The sequence below is a fragment of the Myotis brandtii genome, unplaced genomic scaffold (assembly GCF_000412655.1).
Source record: "Myotis brandtii unplaced genomic scaffold, ASM41265v1 scaffold1164, whole genome shotgun sequence".
NCBI lineage: Eukaryota > Metazoa > Chordata > Mammalia > Chiroptera > Vespertilionidae > Myotis > Myotis brandtii.
In genome coordinates this window covers 434,900-448,657 of record NW_005354027.1, presented here as the reverse complement: position 1 = coordinate 448,657, position 13,758 = coordinate 434,900, and the positions used below count along the sequence as shown (strand labels likewise).

At 39.2% G+C, this 13,758-nt stretch overlaps 1 protein-coding gene across 1 annotated transcript; it reads left to right on the top strand.

Moving 5' to 3' along the window:
- The first annotated feature begins 10,964 nt into the window (after positions 1–10,964).
- LOC102262428 (mediator of RNA polymerase II transcription subunit 28) lies at positions 10,965–11,685 on the top strand. The gene is made up of 2 exons (XM_005858263.2): positions 10,965–10,983; positions 11,189–11,685. Exons 1-2 carry the CDS (start codon positions 10,965–10,967, stop codon positions 11,497–11,499), a joined length of 330 nt encoding a protein of 109 aa, XP_005858325.1. The 3' UTR covers positions 11,500–11,685.
- The last annotated feature ends 2,073 nt before the right edge of the window (positions 11,686–13,758 follow it).

Sequence of the window (13,758 nt, the reverse complement as noted above, 5' to 3'; positions counted from 1 at the left end):
TAGATTCAGAAAAAGCATTTGATAAAACCTAGCACCCATTTATGACAAAAACATTCAGCAAAGTGGGAATAGAGGAATCATCTCAACATAATAAAGGCCTTACATGATAATCCCACAGCTGACATCATGCTCAATGGGCAAAAACTACAAGCACTCCCCTTAAGATCAGGAACAAGACAGGGATATCCATTTTCACAACTCTTATTCAACATATAACTGGAAGTCCTAGCCCCAGCATTCAGATGAGAAGAAGATATCCAAATAGGAAAGGAAGAAGTAAACTGTCATTATTTGCAGATGACATGATACTGTATACAGAGAACCATAAAGATTCTACCAAAAACTACTAGAAGTGATAAATGGATTCAGTAAAGTAGCAGGATACAAAATTAATATCCAGGAGTCAGTTGCATTTTTAGGCACTATCAGAAAGGGAAACTAAGAAAACAGCCTCTTTCACAGTTGCTTAAAAATATAACATAGAAATAATTTTTTTTCAATTAGCAATAATTGAGCCTCGGATAAACCTCATTGGCTATGATACTGCACAAAGCTGACTTAGAAATAATTTAACCCAGGATGTAAAAGACCTCTACTCAGAAAATTATAAGACACTGAAGAAAGACATTGAGGAAGATACAAATAAGTGGGAGTAAATACTGTGTTTATGGATAGGAAAAATTAACATCACTAAAATGTCCATACTACCCGAAGTGATCTATAGATTCAACGCAATTCCTATCCCGATACCAATAGCATACTTCACAGAACTAGAACAAATATTCCAAAAATTTACATGGAACCACAAAAAATCCCAAGTCGCCTGGCAGGTATGGTTCAATAGTTGAGTGTCGACCTATGAACTAGGAGGTCACAGTTCAATTTCTGTTCTGGGCACATGCCCGGGTTGCAGGTTCGATCCCTAGTAGAGGGCATCATGCAAGAGGCAGCTGATCAGTGGTTCTCTCTCTTCATTGATGTTTTTATCTCCCTCTCCCTTTCTCTCTGAAATAAATAAATAGATATATATTAAAAATCCGAAGTCATCTCAGCAATCTTGAGAATAAAGAACAAAGTTGGAGGAATCATGCTACCTAATAGCAAAGTATACTACAAAACCATAGTAATCAAAACAGCATGGTACTGGTATAAAAAAAGACAGATAAATGGAACAGAATAGAGAGCCCAAAATATACCCACACTTTTATGGTCAATTAATATTTGAAAGAGGCAAGAACACACACTGGGGTAAAAATAGTCTATTCAATAAATGGTGTTGAAAAAATTGGACTGATATGTGCCAGCAAATGAAACTAGACCACCTTTACACCATACACAAGAATGGATGGTGTAAACTCGCCCTGGCCAGTGTGGCTTAGTTGGTAGGGTGTTGTCCTGTGCACCTAAAGGTTATTGGTTCAATTCCCAGTCAGGGCACATGCCTGGGTTGTGGGATCAATCCCTGGTAGGGGCATGCAGGAGGCAGCTAATTGATGTTTCCCTTTCACATCAGTTTCTCTCTCTCTCTCCGTCTCCTTTTCTCTCTTTCTAAAAATCAATAAAATATTAGAAAAAAGAATAAACATAATGAATTAAAAGCTTAAATGTCAGACAGGAAATCATAAAACATAGGCAGTAAAATCTCGGATATTTCTCGTAGCAATATTTTTTCTGATATACTGTCTCTCCTTGGTCAACGGAAACAAAAGAAAAAAATAAACAAATGGGACTACATCAGATTAAGAAATCTTTTCACAGCAAAGAAAACCATCAACAAAATGAAAAGACAACCCACTGAATGGGAGAACATATTTGCCAATACATCTGATAAAGGGTAAATATTCAAAATGTACAAAGGACTTATAAAACTCAACACCAAAAATACAATCCAATTAAAAAATGGGAAAAGGGCCTGAATAGACATTTTTCCAAAGAGGACATACAGATGGCCAATAGATAAATGAAAAGATGGTTAAAGTCTCTAAATATCAGTGAAATGCAAATTCAAACCACAATGAGATATCACCTCACACCAGTCAGAATGGTTATCATCAATAAATCAGCAAACAATAAATGTTAGCGAGAATGTGGAGAAAAGGGAGACCTGGAGAACTGTTGGTGGGAATGCAGCCACTGTGGAAAGGAGTGTGGAGTTACCTCACAACACAAAAAAATGGAACTGCCTTATGACCCAGCAATTCAACTCCTGGGAATTTATCCGAAGAAACCCAAACCATTAATTCAAAAGAATATCTGCACCCCTGTGTTCATTGCATAGTTATTTACAAGAGCCAATCTTTGGAAGCAGCCCAAGTGCCCCCCAGTAGGTGAGTGAGTAAAGACGTTGTGGTACATTTACACAATGGGATACTACTCGGCCACAAAACAGAGCTTGGTTGAACATGGAGAGTAGTTTTATGCTAAATGAAATAAGCCAGTCAGAGAAAGACAAGTACCATATGATTTCACTTATTTGTGGAATCTAATGAACAAAATAAACTAACAAACAAAATGGAAACAGAGAACAGACTGACAGCTGTCAGAGGGGATGAGGGGTTGGGGAGCTGGGTGAAAAAGGTGAATGGATTAAGAAAGGAAAAAAAATCCTAAACCAAACAAAAACCAGCAACTCATAGACACAGACAGCAGTATGATGATTACCAGAGGGAAAAGGGGGATAAATGGTGATGGAAAAAAAATTCTGCTGTTTCTCAGCTGTGCTGTTTCACAATTCAGCTGTTTTAACCGAATGGCATCTCTCTCCCATTCCTGCACCCCAAATTGAGGACTCCTTTTGGCATTGAATTGGCATCCATGACCTTTGGTTGACATCTGTTAGTTTTGCAAACAGTTGTTTGGAATACAGTACTGCTGTAGGGTTAGTTCAAGGGTTATTTTGCCCAGTTTTAGTATTCAGAGGTTTGAGGAGTAAGATCTTCAAGGCACTTTTTTGGGGGGATGGCAGCTTTGACACCATTTTGAAGTGACTCAGTTTATATAAGTTTTTACAAATCCATAATGTTATTTCAAAAATATGCAAGCAATTGTTTTCTTCAAACTATATGTATATATTTTAAATGCATTTATTGATTTGAGAGAGAGAGAGAGAGAGAGAGAGAGAGAGAGAGAGAGAGAGAGATCGGTCTGCTACCTCACTCATCCATGCATTCACTGGTTTTTCTCTTGTATGTGCCACAACCAGGGATTGAACCCACAACCTTGGCATATTGGGATGATGCTTCAACCAACCAAGGGTTTGCAAATAATTGTTAATGAGATGTTTTACATTCTTCTCTCTGTGCTAAGTCTATGGAATCCTGTGTACATATTTTACACTTAGAGCAGGTGTCGATTCAGACTGTTCTTATTCTTAGCTTCCATGGCCAAATATGACTGGTGGTTGTGATATTGCATGGCCCAAATTTAGGGTGTGTGTGTGTGTATGTTTGTGTGTGTGTAGGGGGGGTAGTGATCAATAATTAAGATCAGGGTGTGATAGGCACTTTGTTGGAAGTAAAATAAAATGGTGAAAGAGAGAGATGATTAATGCTGGACACAGTTCAGGGAGACCTCTTTGAGATGACAGACATTTAAGCTGAAACCTGAAGGACAAAAAAGTCCTGCTGAGACCAGAGAAAGAGAGCTTCAGGCACTGAGACCAACCAGTGCAAAGGTCCTGAGGTGAGGTAACGAGAAGGAATTGGAGGCTGTTTAAGCAGGGCAAGGATCTGATCCAGAATCTCAGCTCAGCAGCTGTGTGGACAATAAACTGTGGGTGGGGGTCATGGGAAGAAGATGCAGGGAGACTCCTACCAGGATGGTGCAGGGGCAGGTGGGAAGGAGACATTGAAGAGAGCAGGCAACTGGGAGAACGTGTGTCGACGCACAGCTGCTACTCTTGCTTCTCCCCTGGGGGAGCCACATTACTGACTGTTTTTTGTGTTTTTTTTGTCCACGGCTTGGAAAACTTGATGTTTAAGATCACGTTGAGGTATCTATTACATATACTGAAACACCTCACGTTTTGTGTCCAGATGAGAATTTTTAGCATGCAACAATATCCCAACTCCATCAAGGTCTGGAACATTCCCACTACCCCAGAAAGTTGCCTAGTGCCTCTGCAGTCAGTCCCAGGCCCACCCCTGGCTCCTGGCAATGCACACATCTGTCCTTGTAGACTTGAGCTTGGGCCTCTTCTTGCACTTCCCATAAAGGGAGTCACGTGGTGTTAGTGCACATGAGTCTTCCTGGCTTCTTTCACTCAATATCAGATTTGAGCTGTCCCATGTTGTTGTTGAGACAGGCTCAGCCTGTCTCAGGTAGATGGAATGCTCTTTGGTTGTTTTTAAGCCTCTTCTGGACAAGTTGAAAGTTTCTCTTCAGGCACTCCCAAAGAGCTCAGCTCTGTGCCTGCGCCAATGGATACCAGCCCATGGAGAGAACTGGAAAAGCAAAGAGCTCTGCTTGGCAGCTGTGTGAGGAACCCAGCCCTCTGTAAGTCAGACCCCGCAGCTGTTCAGGGAGCTGCCTTCTTCATTAGTGGGCGCTCCCTTGATGCTTCAAGCTCCCTCCCTTTCACCTCTCCCTCCACCTTGTTTTCAGGAAACCTCTTCTTTTGAATGTTTTGCCTCTCAATTTTTTCTTTAAGAACTATATAAAGACTTAGGTGCCACATCATTTTTTAAAAATATATTTTTATTGTTTTCAGAGAGGAAGGGAGAGGGAGAGAAAGGTAGAAACATCAATGATGTGAGAGACACCTGCATGCCCCCAAAGGGGGTTGGGGTGGCAAGACCTTCTTTACTGACGACATTGTGCTAACCTAATTGTTGCTTCTTTTTCTCCCCAGAAATGGTTAGGACATAGGCTCTGAAGTCCCTTGCACACATTTTCCCTCATTCTCCCCCTTCCCACTGTCCAACTCAGGGAGGCATGGGCATCCTTCTACGCCATGTGCTAACATGGGTGAAACAGGGCTCTGCTCAAGATGGATGTTAGATTATTATAAAACAGTGATACTCAATGGAAAGTCTGTGTACTGTAGCCTATTAAGTGACCTGTTTTGCAGAAAGGATTATTTTGGGAAGTTGTGTTTTTTTTTTCAGTATCCACCAAGCTCTTACTTCTTTATATTATAAGTTACCATTTGTTTTTACAAGCTCATAATTACTAGAGCAGCTCCAGTGTCTGATGCAGCACAGCCAATGGTGAGGGGCAGAGAGAGGGCAGGGCATCTGGAGACTCAGAGGATGTTTTGTGCAGCTGGGTGTTCTGCCTTCTCTCTGGGCCTCAGCTCTGGCCACGAGGAAAACAAGACAGCTCTGAGTCAGATTGAGCAATCCCCTTGGCATCTCTGGGTGGTCAGAGTTATCCTTCCTGCTGTGACTTCCCTCTCAGTGTTTGTGCAACCATGCATGCCTATTTTTAAAAAAAAGCAATCTGCAATGGAGCGGCAGAGGGAAGCTTGTGCCTGCCCAGGATGCCATTAAAAGTGACACACCAGATTTTTGAGCAGAAAATCAGAGGCCACTCAGAGAAGCCTGCCCTCTCCATGGTGCCCTCTACTCACCCCCTTTCTGCCACTTTCAGAGGAGCTGGGTCTAGTAACATGGGCTTGATGAAGCTTTAGTCTGGCTCCTCCATGCCTGCTCTGTCACTAAGCCTAGGCCTCGGCTCTGTCCTGTCCTGTCCTTGCCAGGCCTGCTACCCCTGTCTCGGAGAGAATCCCCCACCCTGATATCTGATCAAGTTCTTTATCCCCCATATTTGATGTTTAAGTCTTTCTAAAAGTCCTGTTAGGTCACTTTAGCCAGAATATTCCCAGTGTCTTCTCCCAGAAATTTTTCATCTTCTGACCCACCCCCTTGGCTATCCATTCCCATTTGTCATGGTTGTGTTTACAGTTGAGCTCTTCTCTCTCCTATTTCCATAGTCTTGATTCCTACTGCACTAGTTTTGAATGAAGTCTCCCTTCCCATTTTAACAAGCATCAGGATAACATTTCTTTAACAGTCCGGCCAGTGCTCTTTGCTCTTCCTGGAACATGGTCAGAATACTCCTACTGCTGCCAAGTAGAAGCACAGGGCCTGGCGAGATGGAGGAAAACAGAAAAGGGAAATGGCAAAGAGAGAAGCAGACAGGGAGGAAGAGCACAGGGGAGCTGGGGGGTGGGGAAATGGGATGCATTTCCCCTGACACTTTATTATAAAATTTTTCAAATGTGAAAAGTTAGGATAATTTTATAGCAAACATCTGTATACCCACCACCTGGATTCTACCATTAATATTTTACTTTTCTGACTTCATCACATAAATCCTTCTGTCTACCTTCTTTTTTTTAATGCATTTCAAAGCAAGGTAAAGACATTAGTATACTTCACCCCTATATACTTACTAGTAAGCATGAGTAGCATTAGCTAGAGTTTAAAAATTACTTACAGCTTTTTCACTTGTTGTAAACTTACATACAGTGAAGGTGTACACTTACTTAATTCTGACAAATGCATACCTCTGTGCAATCCATGTTATCAGAGACAACATGCCTATCACCCCAGAAAGTTCCCTATTCCCTTTCCCAGTCAATCTGGGCTCTCACCTCCAGAGACAACCACTGTGCTAATTTTTTTCTGCTACAGATTAGTTTTTAGTATTTCAGAAGTTCATATGTAGATTTCTCTGTGTGCCTCTTCTCACTCAGCTTAAAGTTGTTGAGATTCATCCCTGTTGTTTAAATTGTATGTTTATAAGTCGGCCTTTGGTTGCACACGGTGCCTATTCCAGAAAAGTCTCTGGAGGGTCTCAGGCTCTGGATCACAGGCAGGATCTGCCACAATGAGGAGGGCAACTCTTATTTACTCAGAATATTTTAAAATATATTTTTATTGATTTCAGAGAGGAAGGGAGAGAGAGAGAGAGAGATAGACCCCTCAATGATGGGGGAGAATCATTGATCGGCTGCCTCCTACATGCCCCCTACTGGGGATCGAACCTGCAACCTGGGCATGTGCCCTGACCAGGAATCAAACCATGACCTCCTGGTTCATAGGCTAATGCTCAACCTCTGAACCACGCCAACTGGGCTACTCAGAATTTTTGCTGCTGTTCTCTTCCTTTCTTTTTCTGTATTAATTTAGAACAACTCCCCCCTTCCCGCCCCTTTTCCTTCCCTGCTGCACTTTCTTCCCTCCCTGTCTCTACTTCCTTCCCTTCCTACTGCCACACCACAAAGCTAGTTTTTATGAAAAGACCTACCATCAACAGAGGAAAACCCAATTTTAAAAGACAAAGAACAAATTTTCCAAACTTGACTAAACATGTAAAGAAAATCTTGATATAAAGGGATAGATTGACAGTAATGCAGTGATAGCAGGATATTTTAGCACCCCATGGACATCAATGGATAGATGTTTCAGATGGAAAATCAACAAGGAAATGGTGACATGAAATGCCATACTAGATCAGATGTATGTTCTGAGCATTTCACCCAGAAGCAGCAGAATTTGCATTCTCTTCAAGTGCACATAAAATTTATAGGATACAAAACAAGTCTCAATATATTTAAGATGATTAAACTCACATAAAGCATCTTCTCTGACCATAACAGTATGAAAGTAGAAATCAATCCTAAGAACAAAACTAAAAATCACCCAAAGACATAGAGGCTAAATAACATGTTAGTAAACAATGAATGGGTTAACAATGAGACCAAGGAAAAAATCAAAAGATACATTGGACAAATGAAAATGAGAACACCACTCAAAATCTATGGGATATAACGAAAGCAGTCTCAAGAGGAAAATTCATAGCATTACAGGCCTACCTCAAGAAACAAGAAAAATCTCAAACAATCTTACTTTATACTTAAACTGTTTCAATTATGCTTACAAAAGTGTAATTTACCAAATTCCTCTAGGTCGTGGCTAACTTAAGAAAAACTTTTTCTTATAGTATTGGGAAAATTATAAAATTAAAGAACCATCAATATTTTAAACAAAAGTCACAAAAATTGTAATATTCTTCTCAGTTCATTCAGTCCTGTGCAGTTAGAACTTGTCCTCTTATATTCAGTTTTTTCATCAGTTCTCTCAACTTAGCCTGACAATTGCAGGTGATAGGGTCAGTTATAATTCTAAGAAATTTATAAGGTTGTCTGTCAAGGTGTGCATAATTTGCTCAGTGAAGTGTGTACCTTGGTTACTAGAGATTGTAGAAGGTGTACACTAAGCAGAAAACACATTTTCAGACAGTTCCTTAGCCACTGTTAGGCCTCAACCCTGTGGAAAGGGAATGCTTTAACCCACTCAGAAAAAAAATACATATGACAACAAAAACATATTGATAACCCATACTTAGTGGCAATTAAATGAAATCCAGCTTAAATGTGCAATGGCAGATGAAGGAATGCAAAAACTGGGGGAAGAGGGGTTTTTACCACAAAATCTGGAAAAATCAAGCAGCTGTCTTAGGTTTTCTATACCAGTAGCCAAAACTATTTATTTAATTTACAACCATTGTTTACCCATACAGTGTCCCCTAGAAGTTTCTCATCACTTATTTTGCAATGTTTTCCATGTAATTTAATATACCACAGATGCTTATTTAGTTTAAAATTTCTCTTTTGCAAGGAGTGAAAACACATCTTTTGTGGTGTTCCAGGGGCCTTGTGGAATACCTCAAAGTTATTCCCAGGTCAAGACTTTATTCATAATTTGAATTTTGGGAAGTTTGTCAAAATATATGAGGTTTGGACATTTGACTAAATTGGATCATAAATCATTATGAAACCCATTTAACAAAAGTAACAATAATAGATTTCAAAAACAGATACAGAAGTTTATGTAATTGTCAGCAAAACTTAGTTCTTACTAATGAGGCGACTGAGTTTTCTTAAATAATCAAGAACCTAATTAAGACAACATGAAACGGAAAATTATTTTGATAAAACACAGAATCTTGGCTTTTCATTTAGAAAACTTTTTCACAGTACTTATCAGTAGCAGACTAGTAGTCCATGAAAACTGTCCTTTTATCAGAGAGAAAGAGAGACAGAACAGAACTCTAAATTTGCATCAGCTTACTTTTGATAGTAAATTCACCTACTTGATTAAATCAATTTCAATCATATTCAACTTGACCACAAATAGATTTTATTTCTCAGGATTCCTTTTTCATAGCATTTATATGAACTTCAGTGTTTTTTTTAAAGTTTGTCTCTTGTTCTCTTACCTACTCAGAAATAATCTGGACAGAAGTTCAAACAGGAAACTCTCTAGGTATTTGCTTTTCACAGATTGGGAGTTTATGAATTATTTTCAATGCTGAATACATTCCTTGCAATAAGCCATGTGCCTCATTTTAAAATCTTACATATTATTTATTCTTTATATGCTAAAATTATAATTGAATCTAAAGCTATACAAATTTTATATTCTCTATGTTATTTTACAGGGGTTATTACTTACCAAGAAATTGTTGTCTTGGAATGTTATATTTTATAGAAAAGCAAAGTTTTTAGCAAATCTATAACCATGCCACTTTTAAATTTTGTCATTCGTGGACAGCTTTATTCTGATGCATTTGTAGGTATATTATATGTTTAGAAAAATCCATGAAAAGGACTCTGACTTAACCTAAATTGCAGGCTTGTAAGCAGGTCATATTTTTGAACTGGGTGATGATTTATAGAACTTCAAGGAATAACTGAATTCCAAAACTACTGGCAAATAATCAGGATAAACAAAAATAACTATGGGAGTAAATGAATTGAGGATAATTATTCTTGTGACTGTTTAAAATATTGTTGACTTTTAAATCTTTTGTTTCCCAAATATAAGGAAAAGTAAAGAGCAGACATTCTGCATTGTAGGAACTAACAAATTGTTAACAGATTCATTTCACAGTGCGCTCCCGGGAGACGAAGATTTCAAAGATCATGGCTTACAACCAGGAGATTTGGTGTATAGGAAGAGACACCAAAATAAAAGACTCTCTCCAATCTTGTTGGAGGGAACCTTACCAGGTATTACTAACTAACCCATGTGCAGCTAAACTTAAAGGAGTTAGCTCATGGATTCACATTTCTCATTTAAAAAAAGGCACCTGAATGTAAATGGACATCTACTCCCATCTCTGACACCCATCTCCATCTGCAGTGGAAATCAAAGACTTTTCAAGGACGAGAAACAGCTGAGACCTTTCTAGGATGAGAAGTCGCTGACCATGGAGGCAGACAGCTATCCCGCTGTCAAAAAGGCCTGTATGCTCACAAACTGATATTGCTTGAACCTTGTTTTTATATCATCTGGTTGTTATTGATTGAATGTACATGAAATGTTTTTCATATTATTATTTTTATGATTTTCTAGTGGAAACAATATCTGCCTCCCCAGACCTCCCTTATTAGATATGAAAAATTTAACTTGGATACCTGCTCATCTTTCCCACCTACTGCACAATGATGTTCTGACTATCAGGTATGATAGTGAAATTAATGCTTTGTTAGCCACATATTGGTCTTCTCCTACTATCAATATAAGCTTTGGTACATTTTTTTTCTGACTATATCTATTATAAAGGAATCCACCTTAGGCAAATACCTCCCTGATTATTCCACTGGTAGAATTGTATATGGATCTAATCTGGATGAATATTGTATAGCTATAGAGATGGATGATGAATAACTAAGAAAAACACCTGGATATGATGGCCAAAGGCTTGCAGCAGCCTGTCCTATCTGTCATAGTATGCCGGAAGCTGGTCCACCCTGGCTGCTTGACACAGTCGCTGCAGGGAAGAAACATCTGCTTTAACTACGAACAATCACCCTTAAGCTACATAATCTTTACTCCCTGGAATGGAGATAAGAAACGCCCTAACCTTTGGAATAGAAATTGACAGGATTAAAATCAACTGGTATAAATACAGATGTAACAAGACAATAAAACACAGAACTTGGATTTTCATAAATGGCGGCTCCGCTGGGAGGTATGTTCTCCGGGCAGTCACTTGGTGCACCGCCCCCGCCGCCGGGCCTCCCGGGCCAGGCCTCGCTTCTTCAGGTCATGCCAGGTGCTCCCAGATCTTCTCCGAGTACCTTGGTTGATGTTTTGATATTCTGACTGTTCATGTATGAGGGAGATTTTTGTGTCGAATATTTTTTTTAATTTAATATTTTGTGTGTGTTTTTAAGGTGTTGATCAGTGTATCCAGAAATTTCTGGACATTGCAAGACAAACAGAATGTTTTTTTCTACAAAAAAGATTGCAGTTATCTGTCCAGAAGCCAGAGCAGGTTATCAAAGAGGATGTCTCAGAACTGCGAAAGGAGCTGCAGCGGAAAGACGCCCTGGTCCAGAAGCACCTGACCAAGCTGCGGCATTGGCAGCAGGTGCTGGAGGACATCAACGGGCAGCACAAGAAGCCCGCCGACATCCCGCAGGGCTCCCTGGCCTACCTTGAGCAGGCGTCTGCCAACATCCCCGCGCCTATGAAGCAGAACTGAGGAAAAGCCGCAGAAAAGGGTCACTTCTCAGTGGCATGACATTTTGGAAGAACTCTGCCAGAGAACGAGACTATCTCAGTTGCATGCTCCCACCTAAAATGTTCCCGTTTTTTATAAGCTCTTACTTTATTATTACTTTATAAAATGTGCATAGCTTTGGTAAACCAAGTATATATTTGTGTTTTTTTTTCAAAAAAGAAATAATCTGGACAATATTATTACTTCATTTTCATTTGTTTTTATTGGGGTGACATCTATATAATAAAAGCCTAAGCATCCCTTATGACCGAACGACCAGAACGAACAGTCGATCAGTCGCTATGATGCACACTGACCACCAGGGGGCAAATGCTCAATGCAGGAGCTGGCCCCTGGTGGTCAGTGCGCTTCTATAGCCAACCTCCTGCAGCCTCTCCTACCGGTCTGCTGGCCCTCCATAGGCCTTGATCGCCAGCCAGGCTGAGGGACCCCCACCTGTGCATGCATTTGTGCACCGGGCCTCTAGTTGCTCAATATGATCATATTATCTTTCACATTCAAAAAAGCCAAACATATCATATTTTTAAGTTGCACAATTGTTTTCCCTATTTTATTAAGTTTTATAGCTTCAATTGCATGTATTAGAATTCTTTACCTTCAAAACCTTCATTTCTAATGAAGACTAAGAAGTAAGCAATGTGAAGTGTCTGTTACACCAGTATTCTTTATATTGACAAATTTATGAACACATTTCATAATTTCTAGAAATAGATATTTCTTCATAGCACATTTTTTAAAATATGGCACAAAACATGTTTATAATAGACTCAAAATTATCTTTGGTTCTTCTATAATAACAAGCAAAAAGTAGATAAAACTATGTTCAGGTATTAATGTTTCATTATTTTATCTTATTTGGAAATGATTTTGATATCTAATGACTACCCATCATTTAATTTGGCTAGCAAAACTTTAAAGTTTTAAGTTACTAAAGAGATTTAAAAAACATTTTTAAATTAAATACAACTATTGCTAAAGAGTTCACTTACAAAGAAACTTTTTATCCTACTTACATATACTTAATTTACTTGCTCTTAAAAATTATGTTTAGATTACTTATAAAAATTTTATCATACCAAATTATCTTTATTTCTGACAAAGTTTGCAACAGAGATAACACGAACTTATTTGACTAATAAACCAAGGTAAAATAAAAGTATTATTTAATGCTGATGACTCTAAAGACACTCCTCTTTAATTAAACCAAACTTAAGCTAGCTTTAATATCATTTCCCCAAGTTACACGACTCTGAAAGCATTATTTATTGATTTGTTTTTAAGAGAGAGGAAGGAAGAGAAAGAGAAAGGAAAACATTGATTTGTTATTCCCTTTATTTATGCATTCATTGGCTGATTTTGGTATGTGCCCTGACTGGGGATCAAACCCACAACCTTGGCACATTGAAACAATGCTCTAGCCAACTGGACTGCCCGGCCAGGGCTCTGTTATATTTTTAAAAATTCTAATATATGCACTTGTTAAATCCAACTTAAAGAGCTCTTTACAAAGTTACATGGTTGTTCAGAGGTAGAAATTACCACACAATACATATACACATACAGACAGACACCTGTGGTAGGCAGTTAGACAGACATGAGCAGAGCAAGGACCATGACCCATGGACAGAAGGTCACCAGGGTGAAGAGCCCAAAGTGCCTAGCAAAGGACAATTGTAGGGTGGGACCTCACCCCCAGGGTGACCTTCCCTTCCCTAGCATACTAAAGTTCATAATCAGTTCACTGTAAGAAGGGAGATTATTCTAGATAACCACGGTGGCTTGATTAAATTGGTTCAAAGTCCATAAGAGCAGAATTGAGTTTCCCTGAGGAAGAAATATTAGGCCCAAGGACAGCAGCTCCAGCATGTACCCTAGAGTTCCAGCCTGCTCTTTCTGGGGACATGCTCTGTGTGTGTGTGTGTATGTGTTGCCATCCACAAAAATTATACAAGCTGATGCCTTGCCATAAATACATTCTGGTTCTATTTCTCCAGTTGAACCCTGACTGACACACACTCATGTAACAATGGTCAGTATTGGCTTTAACTTTTTAAATATATATGTACGCCTATATACATATTACTAAAACACATAAAATTAAAAGTTCAATGCCGGAAGCCGGTCCATCCTTGCTGCTTGACACAGTCACTGCAGGGAAGAAACATCTGCACAGCGTATGTTTCAAGGGACCTGGCATATATGGCATACTGTTCTTAATAT